Below are 16043 nucleotides of genomic sequence, written 5' to 3'. Positions count from 1 at the left end.
TCCAACCATTAAAGTGGTTGTGAAGGCAGAAGATTTTTTATCTTAATGCATTTGATGCATTAAGATAAAAAAACCTTTTGTGTGCAGGAGCCTCCCTAATACGTACCTGAGGTCCATCTGGATCCAGTGATGTTGAAGGAAAGACTCGGCTGTCTGGAACTCCCCTCCTGATTGGCTGAGACAGCAGCGCGGCGACATTGGCTCCCACTGCTGTCAGTCAGTCTGCCAATGAGGAGAGAGAGGGGCGGGGCCCGGTCGTGGCTCTGTGCTTGCATGGACACAAGGATCAGCAGCTTGGCTTGGGTGCCCCCTTAGCAAGCTGCTTGCTGTGGTGGCACTTGGCAGGAGGGAGGGGCCAGAAGCACCAAATAGGGGCCAGAGAAGAGGAGGATTAGGGTTGTTCTGTGCAAAACCACTACACAGAGCAGGTATGACATGTTTGCTATTTTTTAAGAAAAAAAAGAGACTTTAGTATCACATTAAATGTTTAGCTGCCAGCCAAGTCACTTTTATACTTCCTGTCAGAATCCATTACTATGAACATAAACAAAATCAGGAAGGAAAACATTTTTTTTTAATAAAAAATTGTGTATAACATGTAATTAAACAAGGCGCTATTTTGCATTTAATTTAACCATAGAAGCAAATAAATTATGTTTCAGTGAAATTATTAATAACGCATTACGGCATAAAACATGCTTTCATTCCTGTCTACAAATATGAAGTGTGACACATTTCGCTACCGATTTTCATTCACTCCTTCACAGCCAAAAGATGGTTGTTATTTCAAGTCTTTCCGTGCCTTTGTGATGTGACAGCTAGCTAGGGAACGAAAAGGCTGCAGTCTTTTGATTACGTTTAAAACTCATAGCTTGAGGGCTTCCACCTGAAAGGGAAACTCCTGGCACAAAAATGAAAGCCCTCTAAATGCAGATTTCAGAAGCTTCAAAATATCTGAAAATATTCTACTTTCAGGATGTCTTCTCAGTTAATTCTAAATCAAGATGCCAAGCTGAAGGTCTGATTTTCGAAGGGTGCAATGTCATTTATTTGTGAGAACTACAGTTCTTGGTAACATGCATACACACTGTGGGGGGAGACTGTGCAGATCTGATCATGCATGTTGGTGCAGTGGTTCATCTATGTCATGCATGCCTGTATGAGCCTTCAGCTAGTGATATCAGAACATAAAACTGGGCAGCCATTTTTCCATGATATCACCAAGTGGCTGGCTGCATACTTCAACTAATATAGAACAAATACTTAGGGCATCACTAACAGTTTAGTTGTTTTTTTGTTTTTTTTTTGTTGTTCAGCTTGGAGCTCCTCTTTAAGGACAAAATGATGACTATGAGATCTGGATCACATGGGTACAGTTAGCAGGTAGTGGCTTTAGAAGACTTAGGACTGAGTGATCTGTAACGTTTCCAACATGTTTTCTACGGCTTTCAGAGATGTTTGAGTATCTGGCATGGTCCGACCTGCAAGCTAAAATACAAAAAAATAAAATTATTCTTTGGGTAACAGAGCAAAATGTTTCACTTTCAATAGATTTTTATTGAAAAAAATAAATAAAAATAATAATGATTAAAAAAAAAGATACAAAACAGTGAAAGAGAACTTTTTAAAATTACCAAGAAGATGGTACAGAGATCAAACTTTTAAAAAAATGACATGGCTGTTTAAGCACTTTGCAAAAAACGTAATCCAAAATTTATACTTCAGATTTATAGCTGAACTCCACGCAGATTTGAAAACTACCATTCGTTCCAGTTTTACGTGTACATTAAAAGACAAAGTGTATGCAATCCATAACAACTAACCTCTTTTATTTGCTCCCTTTTTGTCTGTTAAATATATCACTGAAAGTACCAATTAATACTAATAATTATGCGCATCATGCATTTTGCCGCAATTTGGAATCGTGGGCAGCATTGTGGCGATTCTGCACGCGATTTCAAATCGAGTAATGAGAACGAGGGGGCCTTAGAGAAGACAGCTAAAGCAGCCACAACATCTAATGACTGCCGAGTTGCAATATATTACTTTTTGATCTGGATTTGAATATGTTTTAATCAGAAGGGTGTGGAAAGACAAAGATGTTAAAATCTTCTCAAGTCCCAGGTTTGGTGTATTTTACAATTTTAAATGAAGTCTTAAAATTTTATCAACTCTTTAGCACTAAATGTGTTTACTTTTGTGATGTGTAATGTGTGCTGAACAGAAAACAAAGAGTGCACATAGCCTGCGCCGGCAATAAACCAGTGACCTGCATAGCACAGCAGCAAAGGAGAAGATTAACAGTTGTGTATACCATTAAAGTGAGGTTTAATTTCCACTCACAAGTATTTACTCAGGAAGAAATTAAGGCCAGCCAATTATATCGTCCTATAATTACACTTCCCGGCAGCTCTGTTAGTTGACTGAAAGCCTTTGAATGGTGAGCTGTTGAGTACTTCATGCTGATTTTAAAATGAGTTTTCTAACAGCACTGACAACTGCCATCACTCATCAGGCTGATTATACTAAACATATTAAGTAGGTAAATCGCTGGCTTTTGTCAGCGAAAGGCATGTTTTCAATACCCCGCCAATAAAGCCCGATTTTCTCTAGAGAACACTTTTGTAATTTGCTTTTGGTCAGGGAAATTGTTCCTCGGTCTAATGTGAGCGTTTAAACACTTAATAAATTCTCAATATAATGGTCGATTTTCTAGAATTCTTTGCGTTACGTCTGATTTACAAGCTTCCCCAAAGTTAAATTCATTTAGCAAGTCTGCTATGATGTGTGTGGAAGGATTATGTGATCATGAAACAGTTCCACGGAGAAGCAAAGGGTGCCGTTAACCTGTTTCTGACCTCCAGCTAAGCTCCCTGATCAATTATGGCTGGAAAAGGCTTTTAGATTTATTACACAGGCTCTGTGTGATAGGGGAAGCACTGATGATGTATCCAACGGAACTTAATACCGAGAAATTAAAAAGAGAGGTACAGAAGTGTATCGGTCTGTTCAATGAAAGCAAAAATCTTGGTCGCAGCACGTGTCCCTGCTTATTGCTGTATAGTTTTCAGATAAGTCAATGTCACAGAATTGTGTATGTGATGAAGTCACAGGCGAAGAGCTAGCATGTTTTACATGTCAAAGGAGTTATATTTCTGTCCATACAGCCCTGAGGATTACACAGCTTTGCCAGACAGAAGGCTAAGGCAAGTAACCTGACATTTTTGTATTATAGCTAAGCAGCACAGCTAGGTCACCACCCTGCCCGCAACTGGAAAGTGAAAGAGCAGCAACGGACATGATAAGGTTGTGACAGACCCAACCAGGACAGGGCTTTTGAAGGCAACTGCAGGGTGGCCTCTTGCCTACTATGGGCCTACACTTTTAAGGGAACTCTACTTTTTGGGAGGTGTGTGCCTGGGAGACCCTTGGAGTGGTCTTGTTTCTGATTCAAGTCCATGTCTCCCCAAAACACATAGACTCTGGTAACTTGAGGACACATATATACATATATTTGGGGTCTCTATGCCCAAACCAGCAATGACTGCTTTAGACCAGTGTTTCTCAACTCCAGTCCTCAAGGCGCCCCAACAGGTCATGTTTTCAGGCTCTCCATTATTTTGCACAGGTGATTTGATCAGTTTCACTGCCTTAGTAATTACCACAGCTGCTTCATCTAAGGGAAATCTTGAAAACATGACCTGTTGGGGTGCCTTGAGGACTGGAATTGAGAAACACTGCTTTAGACTGTGATAGTCAGAGCAGATGATAATATGATCAGCTCAAAGCAACCTGATACTGTGGTCTCCCGCTATAATCTGTTTATTAAGGTGTTATGTGTCTGTTAAGTACATCTCTCCCATTATGTGCCTCCTAGATGTGCATTCCCATTGTTAATCGAGTCACCTATTGTTTTTGTCTGTCTGATCATCTCTTGGAGATGTGATTAATACCTTATCAAACCATTGTGGGATGTTATATGTTTATGTTGATTAAACTTACTTAGATTATGATTATCTTAGCTTAGATTAACATGTAACATGTACTGTGACAAAATGAAACAGAGCATGTTCCCCTCCCTTCGGAGTCTGGGCCGCAGCGCAGTATTCCAACATGATAACGACCCCAAACACACCACCAAGATGACCACTGCCTTGCTAAAGAAGCTGAGGGTAAAGGTGATGAACTGGCCAAGCATGTCTCCAGACCTAAACTCTATTGAGCATCTGTGAGGCATCCTCAAATAGAAGGTGGAAGAGCGCAAGGTCTCAAACATCCACCAGCTCCGTGATGTCATCATGGAGGAGTGGAAGAGGACTCCAGTGGCAACCTGTAAAGCTCTGGTGAACTCCATGCCCAAGAGGGTTAAGGCAGGGCTGGAAAATAATGGTGGCCACACAAAATATTGACACTTTGGGCCCAATTTGGACATTTTCCTTAGGGGTGTACTCACGTTTGTTGCCAGCGGTTTAGACATTAATGACTGTGTATTGAGCTATTTTGAGGGGACAGCAAATTTACACTGTTATACAAGCTGTACACTCACCACTTTACATTGTAGCAAAATGTAATTTCTTCAGTGTTGTCACATAAAAAGATATAATAAAATATTTACAAAAACGTGAGGAGTGTACTCACTTTTGTGAGCTACTGTATGTTAATTATATTCCTGTTTACAGTTTGTATTGTTGGGGTAATGTGATCAGGCCCTATCTGGCCCCGTGTGCTATATAATTCTGTGTGAGTTTTCAATAAAGTGAGTTCCAGTTTGCATCTAGTCTTGGATGCTTAGCAATAATACCCGGGTCCTGGATCCAGACTGGAGGAAGCTACAGTATATCTTGACGGAAGCACCCAAGCTGGGTGCTGGACGGTTCCGTCACAGAGATCACCTTTCTGCACTCTACTCCTTCTGGCATTTCCCTGCGATATACTTAATTAGCCCCTAGTACTTCCTTACCCTGTTAGATGAAAATAATAATATTTTTATTAAAAAAAGCATGTAGTATTTTTGCCTTGAGGTCAGCTAAAAGCTGCCCACACTGCAATTAATTACACTTTAATTAAAATTAAAGTGTATTTTTTCCAAAAAAACTGAAAAACCGCTGTGCAAATACCGTGGGACAACACCCATCATTTAATTCTACGGGGCTCTGCTAAAAAAAAAAAAAAAAATAGATATAGTAGGAGAGAGAGAAGGGTCAGAATTGGCCCGGTTGGCAAGTGGTTAAATGATGCAGTGCTGGGTGCTAGTGACCTACGTTTGTCAGTGTTTGTCAGTGTTTTTGTAGCGTATAGCAACCTCTGCTTTATGCTGTGATCTTTTTCATTCAATAAACATACATTTTTGAGGACATACAGTAGCCTCTGGGTGTTGGCATACATTTTTTATTTTTTTGCCATTTTTATGGCAAAAACAGCCAGCCCTTATAGTGGACGGCACCTCTACTTATTTTTCCATTGATCAGGCTCCCAGTATCCTAGGGTTCTTTTTGCAATACCCTGTTTCCCCGAAAATAAGACCTAGCGTGAATGTTAGTGATGGCTGCAATATAAGCCCTACCCCCCAAATAAGCCCTACCCTGAAAATAAGACCTAGCGTGAATGTCGGTGATGGCTGCAATATAAGCCCTACCCCCCAAATAAGCCCTACCCTGTTTCCCCAAAAATAAGCCCTACAAGGACTTTAACTAGGGCTTATTTGGGGGGTAGGGCTTATATTGCAGCCATCACCGACAATCACGCTACGTCTTATTTTCGGGGAAACAGGGTATGAACATTTTCAGCCGGCAATTCCCTGTACTGCTGTCTTTCCCGACTCTGCCGTCCGATCGCAGAGCCCAGGAGTGATGCGACCGGCGGTGATGGCAGCACAGCATAGAGAGAGGGGAACTGATGCTGTTCCTCCTGCTCTGTGACCCCAGAAACCACAAGCGATGAGTATGTGGTCACTTCCTGTTCTGGATCTCTGTTTACCTGGCCGTTAGTGGCCAGGAAGAAGCAGATCAGTGCGATCTGTGTCTGATTGGATGTACTGGAGGCGCGATATGGAGGTCTACTAGACCTCAGATCTCTCAATAAAGAGGTCCTGTCATGGCCCATGCCATCACAAGGGATGTTGTTCATCATGTAATAGCAATAAAGTTAATGCAAAAAAGTTTTGGATAAAATAAAGAATAAAACATTTTTTAAGCGGCCCCAGTCCCCCTGTGCTTACACGCAAATGCAGACGCATACATAAATGGCGATCGCACCACACATGTGAGGTATTGTCACGAACGTCAACGTCACGAACTAGCACCAGACCTTCTGTGTAACTGTAAACTGGTAACCTGTAAAGGCGTTTAAAGCTTCGCCTATGGAGAAGTACAGTAGTTTGCCGCCATTCCACATTCAGAAGCAATTTTAGAGCATGACATTTTAGGTATCCATTTACTCAGTGTAACATCATCTTTTATATTTTACAAAAAGATTAGGTATTATTATTGTGCTTGTGTGCAATAAAATTAATTAAAGTGTATTTTTTCCAAAAAAACTGAAAAACCGCTGTGCAAATACTGTGGGACATAAAAAATTGCAACACCCATCATTTAATTCTATGGGGGCTCTGCTAAAAAAAAAAAAAAATAGATATAGTAGGAGAGAAGGGTCAGAATTGGCCCGGTTGGCAAGTGCTTAAATGATGCAGTGCTGGGTGCTAGTGACCTACAATGGGGCAAAATGCTGTTAAAGCGTTTGTTAACCCAAAAAAATAATTGATTTTCTGTTACCATAAAGCAGATTACACAGCACTGTTAAAAAAAAAAAAAAAAAAACTGAATGTGGTACTTCCTGTATCCCCTTCTCTAAACAGACCACGAAAATCAGGGCAGCTCCGCCCTGATCACTGTGGTCTAATTGCGGACCTCCGTCATACGCTGCTGTCCCCTCTGCTCTCCTGTCTCCGTTTTCACACCCCTCCTTCCTGCATGTTAGCTCGTGTCTGTGTCTCCGTCCCCCCCCGCTTCTAGTAAAATTACAAATCTTTTTTGCTCACTGCCAGATACTCTGTCATATCCTGGCAGAGGACACTGTACCTTTCTTTTAGAAAAACTAGCGCTGTAAATACTGTTTTAGCGCTGTCTTCAGGCCGGTCACGACTCTCGGCCGGTTTCCATGGCTACTGCAGGAGAGACCGAGCAATCGTGTGATCTCCCCGGCTGATGTCAGAGGGAGATCATGGCCCCTCCTGCAGTATGCTTCCATTGGAGCTGTACAGCGGCCGCGAGTCATGTAAACGACCGAAGACAACTCAAAAGCAGTATTTACAACACTCGTTTTTCTATAAGAAAGGTTCTGTGCTCTGCAAGCTCTACTACAGAGTCTGGCAGAGTTTGAGTTATATGGGTTAACAAATCCTTTAAAGGGGAACTTTAGTCCTAAAATGAAGTCCTGCTAGATGGCTTCAGGCTGGCCCCTTTTGCAGGTATAGCCATTAAAAATAAGTGCCTACACTGTTTAAAATCCAGTAATACACTATCACACCCTGCTCTGCATATGCTCAGTTGCTCTCCATTTTTAAGCACGGCTGAGTCTGTAGAGGCCGATATGCTGGCAGCCTTAAAGTGGAATTAAACCCACCTATCCTTTACAGCCAAGGAAGCTGCTGCTGTTTGATCTGCAACTGCCATGGTGCTGCCTGTGACCAATTATGACACCAGCCATTTGATAGTTTGACGGTTTGGTTGAGGACACAAGCAAATGTGACAGTAATTCTGGCATTCCAGGAATGTAACAGTTTCTTGAAACCATTAAATCAATGGGTTTAGTTCCGTTTTATGATTTACTGCTGTTCAGGGGCTCTGGGCTTCAGTAAAATGGCTGCCTCCAGCAAGAAGAGACAGGAGCAATGCTGGAGGCAATTTGCGGCACACCTCAATTATGGTAACAGAATTATTATTGTGGAATTTATTTTTTATCAAGTTAAGGGTAAAGTTCTACTTTATAATGACAGAGGAAGGGCGACACCATTGCTTCTTGTAAACTCAGACACCTGATATCTTTGTGCAGCTGCAACGGAGGAAGAAACAGGCAGAGTAGCACTGTAAAAGTTAGAATAGTAAGGGGGGTGGGGGGAGGTTGGCTTTAAAGAGACCCCATCACAGAGTTGTGCACTTAATACAAGGAGTAAATGCAACAGGTACTAAATAGTGAATTAATAAACTAGAACTGGCGCCCTGTGTGTGGGAAAGGTGACAAATAATAGCTGCCCCTTTTGAGGTGATGAAATCACCAATGGTATAAGTGAATAGAATAAAAGATTAGGCCCTTATTTGTGTTCATATATGTGACAACAAATGAATAATCAATTAAACATTGCAAAGTGAATCACATGAATAACATAAAAACCATAAAAAAATACATAGATCTAAAAATGATTAAAAAGAGCAAGCTTGAAGTCCATATGTGATAGTAATCCCAACACCAAAGCAAAATAGCTCTGAACTGAAACTTCAAACTTGAAGTTCTTCCACCACGAGTACTCAAAGGGAAGATGGCCACTCATCAGAGGTATTTGACCCCTTTTTACAGGATGGCCAAAATGCCCATTTTGAATACCAATTGATTCCACTGTCAGCACCACTCCGCTCCAATGGCCCCTTGATATATGGCTATGGTAGGAAAAATGACTCCACAAGAGACATGGATAAAAAGTCTTAGGCTTCATTCACACAGGTACCGTCAATTTAGCCACGTTCAAAACATATCAGTTCTTATCCGTTGCTTCATCCGTCTTCTGTTCCGTTAATCTCCATTTTCGCCCGCCTTCCATTCCGTTAATATCCATTTTCATCCGTTATTGTACACGTTTACATCCGTTTTTTCATCTGTTTTGTATCCATTTTGATCCGTTTACAGCAGTTTCTGTGCCTTTAAGGAAATTACCCAGAAAGCATTGCCTGGGTTATAGGTTGAGTTCACAGATAAACAAAAAAAAAAATAATTTCTTTAAAACGGACCTTAACTGATCGGAGGTTGACGGACATTGTCCGTTAACATCAGTTAAAATCCATTTTCACAGATCTGGACCTAGCCTTGTACTTTAAAAAAAACGGATAAAAACGGAAGCGGAGGTTAACGGATGGTAACAGACAGTCATCCGTTTGCCCATAGGAATGCATTGTTGTCCGTTGACGGATAGAAGAAAAACGGATAGACGGTCCGTCCGTGTGAAAGGAGCCTTATCGTGTAGTATATTTATTTGAATGTTTTAAAAGCAGTGACAAAATAGATTGCACTTGTATATTAAAGTGCCTGGCACTATGTAAAACAGCGTGTGTGGATATGGCTTGGTCTCTGGTGGTGGCGTGTTGTTCATGTCTCCCTCTGGATGCAGAAGCCTGTATGGGGTATCAAACGGGACCCGGAAGTGACGGACCCTCCGCTTCGATGTACGTTTCACCATGCTAAGCATCTTCAGCAAGCACTTATCTTTCAGTTTTATGCTTTCTCTATGTAGACCGAATATCCTGCACTTTGCTTTTGGTATACAGGAGTAGAAACCAACATGTCATTGATAACATGTTCCCTTGCGTTTGTATGGAACACCCTAGGTGTAATCCACCTGTGAGCATTCCCATAACAGCTGTCTATAAAAAAAAAAAAAGACTTTATATGGTGGCATGAGCTACTCTTTATTTCCACTCATCGAACCAGTAGACTAAAGCATGCCTGGCACTGAGCGAGAACAGAGTGTCTTTTCTTTTGCCGCTCCCCTTCCATTCCCAGGCAAACAGGAATGGTCCTAATCTGATGCTCGGGAGGTACAATTCCTTCCAGAAACAGCTCTGATACAGCACAGCCACGTTAATGCTTGGGAATCTCTTGATAAAATCACAGAGGCTTTTGAAGAAATCAGGTCAGATTTCGGAGTTCTAAGTAAACATTGAGGAGATAAAGCTGAAATATTAAAGTGTGTAGCCACTGATTAAATAATACCGGCTACGCTTCTAACATGGCTGCTGGAACAGAACACTGAGATTGTTCCATGGAGTGGGATACAAAAAGCTTATAGAAATATTGAAGCACATTTAGGAGGTTCAATACATTAAAGTAATTGTAAACCTTCCTGTTTAAAAAAATAAAAACAATAAAATCATGTCTATACTTACCTGCTCTGTGCATTAGTTTTACACAGAACAGCCCTGATTCTCTTCTTCTGGGGTCCCCCCACCAGCGCTCAGAACCCCTCCTGTTCATCGGGTGCCCCCAGGGAAAGCCGCTGTCCCTGGGGGCACCTATGTGGGCTCGCTCCCGAGTCCCGCTGCTGCATCCACACAGACAGAGGGACTCAGGTCTGCCCTCTGCATCACAGGATTTGACTGACAGTAGTTGGAGCCAATCGCCCCTGCTGCTATCAATATGTCCAATGAGGAAAGAGACAGTGGGTGGAGCCGCAGCACTCGTGCACATTGCTGGATCGGATCAGGCTCAATTAGGAAAAAGGAGAGGTCTGGGGTAGCTGCAGCAAGGGTGGTTTTTCACCTTAATGCATAGAAGCCACCCTTTGCCTTTAAAAGAGCATCAATTCTTCTAGCTAAACTTGCCCACAGTTTTTGAATGAACACGGCAGGTAGGTTGACTGACATGGTTGACATGTTTTTTGCATAGTTGAGTGGCTTAGCCTTGTTTCCATGCCGGAGGTATGGTTTGCTGACCGCAATTCTCCCATGAAGACCACTTCTGGCGGGACTTCTCCAGAAAGTAGATGGGTGTACCTGGGTACCACTGGTTTCCGCCAATTATGTGCTGTGCTGATCTGCCAGTGCCAAGGGAAAGTAAGCATGATGTGTATATCATCTATCATTTATATCATCTGCTGCATTAAAGAAAAAATAGTCAGCAGCTACAAATACTGACAGACACTTACCTCTCCAGGGATCCCAAGATGTCCTCACACCTGAGCCAATTCTTTAATCAGCTTCGGGTGCAGGCGCTGGCATCTCTAGAAAGAAAAAAACAGGAAGTGAAACCTTGCGGCTTCACAGCCCATTTCCGACTGCACATGTGCGTGTCACGCTGTGCTTTATGAATGGTCCCGTAGGGGGAAGGAGGGGGGCCAAACTGCAGGACCAGTTCGCCGAGGCAATCTGAGCCGGAAGTGGCAGCGGGTACCTGTCAAAAACAGGCTTCCTTGGCTGACCACTACGGTCCTTAATGTTGCCCGTTACTTTGTGCTTCTTTAAAAAAGAGTTTAAACTGGACATCTTCAAACCCCAGTCTGCTTTGAAATCTTTGCCTGGGAGAGACATTGCTGATGCAGTATGACTACCTTGCGTCTTGTTGCTGTGCCCAGTCTTGCCATGGTGTATGACCTATGACATGAAACTGTCTTTTACAACCTTACCTTAGCAAAGTTTGGCTGTTCCTCACACAGTTTTAAGCCTCCTACACAGCTGTTTCAGTTAATGACTGCGTTTCAATCTACATAAGAAATTGATGATCATTTGCACCCACTTGGTATAAGCGATTAATCATACACCTGACTAATCCTACAAAATCTGACTTTGTGCAAGTGTACAAAGTGTGCAAGTGTAAGAACTGATGCTGGTCTTAGGCCAAAGGATAGTCACACCAAATATTTTTTTTTTTTTCTGTTTGCTGACTTTGCATTTTGTAAACTGATAAAGAATAAACAAAAATATAGGTTTTTGAAAGCATTCTTACTTTGCAGCATTTCTTCACACCTGCCGAAAATGTTTGCACAGCACTAGTAAAAACGCACATCGGGCATAAAAAGAAACCTGTACTAAAATAAACGCAGAGGCCATTATTTCTGACTTCCTTTTAAAAATGCATGTTGCCTGGCTGCCTTCAACCTCTGTACTGTAACTGCTGATCTGCATGCTTATTCCAGGTCAGTGACTCAGAAAGTGTTAAAATATTGGAACAGGTAACTAACATTTCCAATAGACACAAGAAATGGCAGCCAACACATTTCCTAAGTATAGGTTTATTTTAAAAAAGGGAACTGTACTGTGGGAGCTGTTCCTCAAATAAGACAAGCATAGGGCAAAAGTCACGTCATCAGGTATCGGTATATGCAAGTAGGTTGGCTCCCTGTAGCTCAGTGGTTCTTAACCTCTCTAGTGCCGTGACCCCTTGATAAAATTTCCCTAGTTGTGGGGACCCAAACAGTAAAATTATTTTCCACAGCCCTGCTGGGCAGCCACAGACTCCAGAGACAGCCGTGCTGGGGTCCATGAAAAGGCTGGGAGAGCGGTGCAGGCTTCAGGAACAGCCCAGGATTCGGTGACCCCTAGCAAATTGTCATTCGACCCCCAGGTTGAGAACCCCTTCTGTAGCTGACCTTTTTCCCCACTACCGACTTACCATGCCTCGTTTTCTGCTATCTTGGCAGAGGACAGGCTTTGCGTCCTCATACCAGCATTCTCTCTCCTCCAGACACAATGAGTTGTGTTTCTACCAAACAGTTCTACTTTGGTTTCATCTGACCATATGACATTCTCCCAATCCTCTTCTGGATCATCCAAATGCTCTCTAGCAAACCTCAGACGGGCCCGGACATGTACTGGCTTAAGCAGGGGGACACGTCTGGCACTGCAGGATCTGATTCCCTGGCGGCGTAGTGTGTTACTGATGGTAGCCTTTGTTACGTTGGTCCCAGCTCTCTGCAGGTCATTCACTAGGTCCCCCCGTGTGGTTCTGGGATTTTTGCTCACCGTTCTTGTGATCGTTTTTCTATTAAAACAATAAACACGTCATACCTACCTGCTGTGTGTGGTTTTGCACACAGCAGCTCCGATCCTCCTATTCTCGGGTCCCCCGCTGCCGCTCCAGGCTCCACCTATTTGGAGAGTGCTCCCATTGAAACCCAGCTAAGGGGGAAGGGATTCTGTTACACAGGTGTTTTTTTTTTTTTTAACTTAATGCAAAGAATGCATTGAGGTGAAAAACCTTTAGGCTTTACCCACTTTAAGGCCCCTTTCACACTGGGGCGGTGGGGGCGTCGGCGGTAAAACAGCGCTACTTTTAGCGCTGTTTTACCGTCGTTTTTGCGGCTGTATTCGGCCACTAGCGGTGCGGTTTTAACCCCCGCTGGCTGCCGAAAAAGGGTTAAATCCGCTCGTACAGCGCGGCTACAGCCTCGGTATTACCGCGGTATAGCCGCGCTGTCCCATTGATTTCAATGGGCAGGAGCGGTTTAGGAGCGGTGAATACACTTTTTTTACCGTCCTGCCAGCGCACCGCTTCAGTGTGAAAGCCCTCGGGCTTTCACACTGAACAAACAGCGGAGGCTGTTTAGGGGCGGTTTGCAGGTGGTATTTTTAGCACAATACCGCCTGCAAACCGCCCCACTGTGAAAGGGGCCTAAGGGATGGGGGTAACAGGTTAGAGCTTGATCTTCTCTACTTTGGAGTCAAAGGTTGGGAGCTGTGGCTTTGGGTGCCCCTTGCTGCTCTGAAAGAACACAAAAAATCTGTGTCGGCACCACTGGATTAAATCCCTGCTCTCAGTTTTCTTTCTTTTACTACAGTACACATTTGCTTTAGATGCAAAGGGCACCAGAGGTTTCTAAATAGAAATTGCAACATGATATAGATTTCCTCTTGTGTAGTAAGAAAGCTAGAATGTCACAAATAAAACACATATGCTGTACTGTAAAAACTTCAAACGTTGTTTAAAACACATCAGGTTGTATAAACATTACCTACAAAGTGATTGAAATGGCAGTATTCTGAAACATTCACACTATAACAGCACCAAGCACTTGGCTGCGCATGATCCAGTCTGCCTGGACTTAGTTAGCCGAGGTGTGCAAGTATGCCTGAAGAAATACCACTAGTACACACATAGAACGTCAAACATAATTCTGATCACTGGTAGTGACAAGCTGATTGAGGTCATTCTGTCTGACGAGCAATTATTTTGTCCACATTAATCACATGGAACAGCCTTTCAGAAACCAAATAGTTTGGCTAATGTTATTCAACTTTGCTAAAAGCTGCAATTAAAAAAATGGGTCTGGGCATATTGAAATTCGTCAGCTTGTCCAAAAATGTGGAAAAAAAAAAAAACGTATCACATTAGATGTCCCATCAAAGAATTAATGTAATGCATTCCTGCTTGCCAAATGATGCCTTCTTCCTCTAAACGTTAAAGCGTATAGTGTATCTACAAACAGAATTTTTATTTCTGAAGCTGGCCACAGACAGATCGAACTTGGTCTAATTCCACCTGAACCAGCCAAACTTCGAACCATCTAGGCACAGGCTGGTTGTACTGAAGTCAATCTGCCTCAGTACAGCCTGTCAGACTTTCCCACCGCCAGCACTGATCATTGTATACTGCTGGTGGGGAAGGCTCCTTGCGGTCCCCGCTGACAGAACACAATAGCTCTGCGGGAGGGTTTCCCCCCCCATCAACCCTATCTGTGTTGATGAGGGAATCGAGCAATCACTTTCCTTCAACCTGCAGTTGAAGGACAGAAAGTTGCATAATCTATGGCCTGCTTAAAGCAGTAGTAAAGTCCTGGTAAGCCTTATTATAGGCAAAATTAATATCTCCTAAACGGGCACCATTTAGGAGATATTCACACTGGCTGCATACCGTGCCAAACCTTCAGAGCACCGTGCCCAAACCGAGGGCTCCCGCGTGCATGAGCGGGAGTGATGTCATCGCAGCTCCGGCCACTCACACAGCCGGAGTCCGCAAACCCCGAAGGAAGACTGGGGGAAGAGGAAGCCCTGTAAGGGGTGACCGGGCGCCACTGGAGGGCATTGTTCTAAGGCAGGCGTGCCCAACATTTTGAGCAGCGAGGGCCACTTTATCGACTTGGTAACCGGTCGCGGGCCACAATGAGCGTAAAGGGGGATCGCAGGTCTGTGTCCACTCTGCATATGTAGAGCAGACACGGATCCAACCCGCTCTACCCTAAGGGCCCTCCGATCTGCCCAGACAGAAGGGGACAGATCCCCTTCTGTTTTTTTTAAGGAGATCGGATTGCAGATAGGCGGGTGTAAATGGACACGAGTCCGTTTACATCTGCCGCTCTATAGAGGTGAATGGAGAGTCCGTTTGAGTCCACCAGAAAAACAGAACGGTGGACCCATCATGTGAAAGGGGCCTAAGGCTGCTTTCACACTGATGCACAGGGGTTTACCTGCTCCTCAACTGACCTCAATCTTCACTTGTTCCTCAGGATTCCTGCAGCTGGCTGGTACTGCTGGCTGGTACTGCTGAAAGGTGTTGGTGCAGCTAGCTGGTACTACTGGCGGGTACCGTTGGCTGGTACTGGTACTGCTGGCTGGTACTGCTGACTGGTACTTCTGGCTGGTGCTGGTACTGCTGGTTTATACTGCTGGCTGGTACTGATGATTGGTGCGGATGGTGGGTGCGGATGGTGGGTACTGGTACTGATGACTGGTACTACTGGCTGGTACTGGTACTGCTGGCTGGTACTGGTAATGCTTGTTGGTACTGGTACTGATACTGGTGGCTGGTGTCCCAGATTGCGGGTTCCTGTGTCCTGACCAACCATCCCCGAGCATAATTGTGACAGAAGCATGCAGCTGCAGTAGAGAGCAGAGCCGATGCTTCCTGTCACAGGCGGAGTACATTTGGTATCACTCCGCCTATGAAGGAGGCGGCGCTATACAGGAAGCATTGGCTCCGCTTCCTCTAGCGGTGGCTCCGTTCTTCGCTCTAATGCTCGGAGATGGTGGGTCAGGAACAAGACATGGCGGGCAACTTCGGAGGGGCCAGCGGTTGGGCACCCCTGTTCTAAGGTATTTCATAATGTGCTAGTATGCGATGCACACCAACACATTATGCAATTGTCTTACAGGGGAATGTTTTTTAGTTTTTTTTTCCTGCAGCGGTTTACAACTGATTTAAGTTTGACTATCGCTGAGGGGTTAGGACCCCTGTCAGGTTTTTATTTCCGTTTTAATAGGGAGCTTCATGCTCTTTTTGGCCTGGTGGCCATTGTTGCGAGGACTGAAAAGTGAGGGAGGATCCAAAATTTGAGTGACGAATACAGG

At 43.7% G+C, this 16043-nt stretch overlaps 1 protein-coding gene across 1 annotated transcript in view; it reads right to left on the bottom strand.

Moving 5' to 3' along the window:
• Positions 1-602: 602 nt before the first annotated feature.
• EMC2 (ER membrane protein complex subunit 2) overlaps positions 603-16043 on the bottom strand; it is a 123932-nt gene continuing 108491 nt past the window's right edge. The window contains exon 12 of the mRNA XM_073632153.1: positions 603-1488. Within this exon, the coding sequence (XP_073488254.1) occupies positions 1402-1488 (87 nt within the window). The 3' untranslated portion in view covers positions 603-1401. The remainder of the gene's footprint in view (positions 1489-16043) is intronic.

Source organism: Aquarana catesbeiana, linkage group LG05, assembly GCF_042186555.1.
Source record: "Aquarana catesbeiana isolate 2022-GZ linkage group LG05, ASM4218655v1, whole genome shotgun sequence".
NCBI classification, from domain to species: domain Eukaryota; kingdom Metazoa; phylum Chordata; class Amphibia; order Anura; family Ranidae; genus Aquarana; species Aquarana catesbeiana.
The sequence above is the reverse complement of the archived record's forward strand: the minus strand, read 5'-3'. Positions and strand labels throughout refer to the sequence as shown.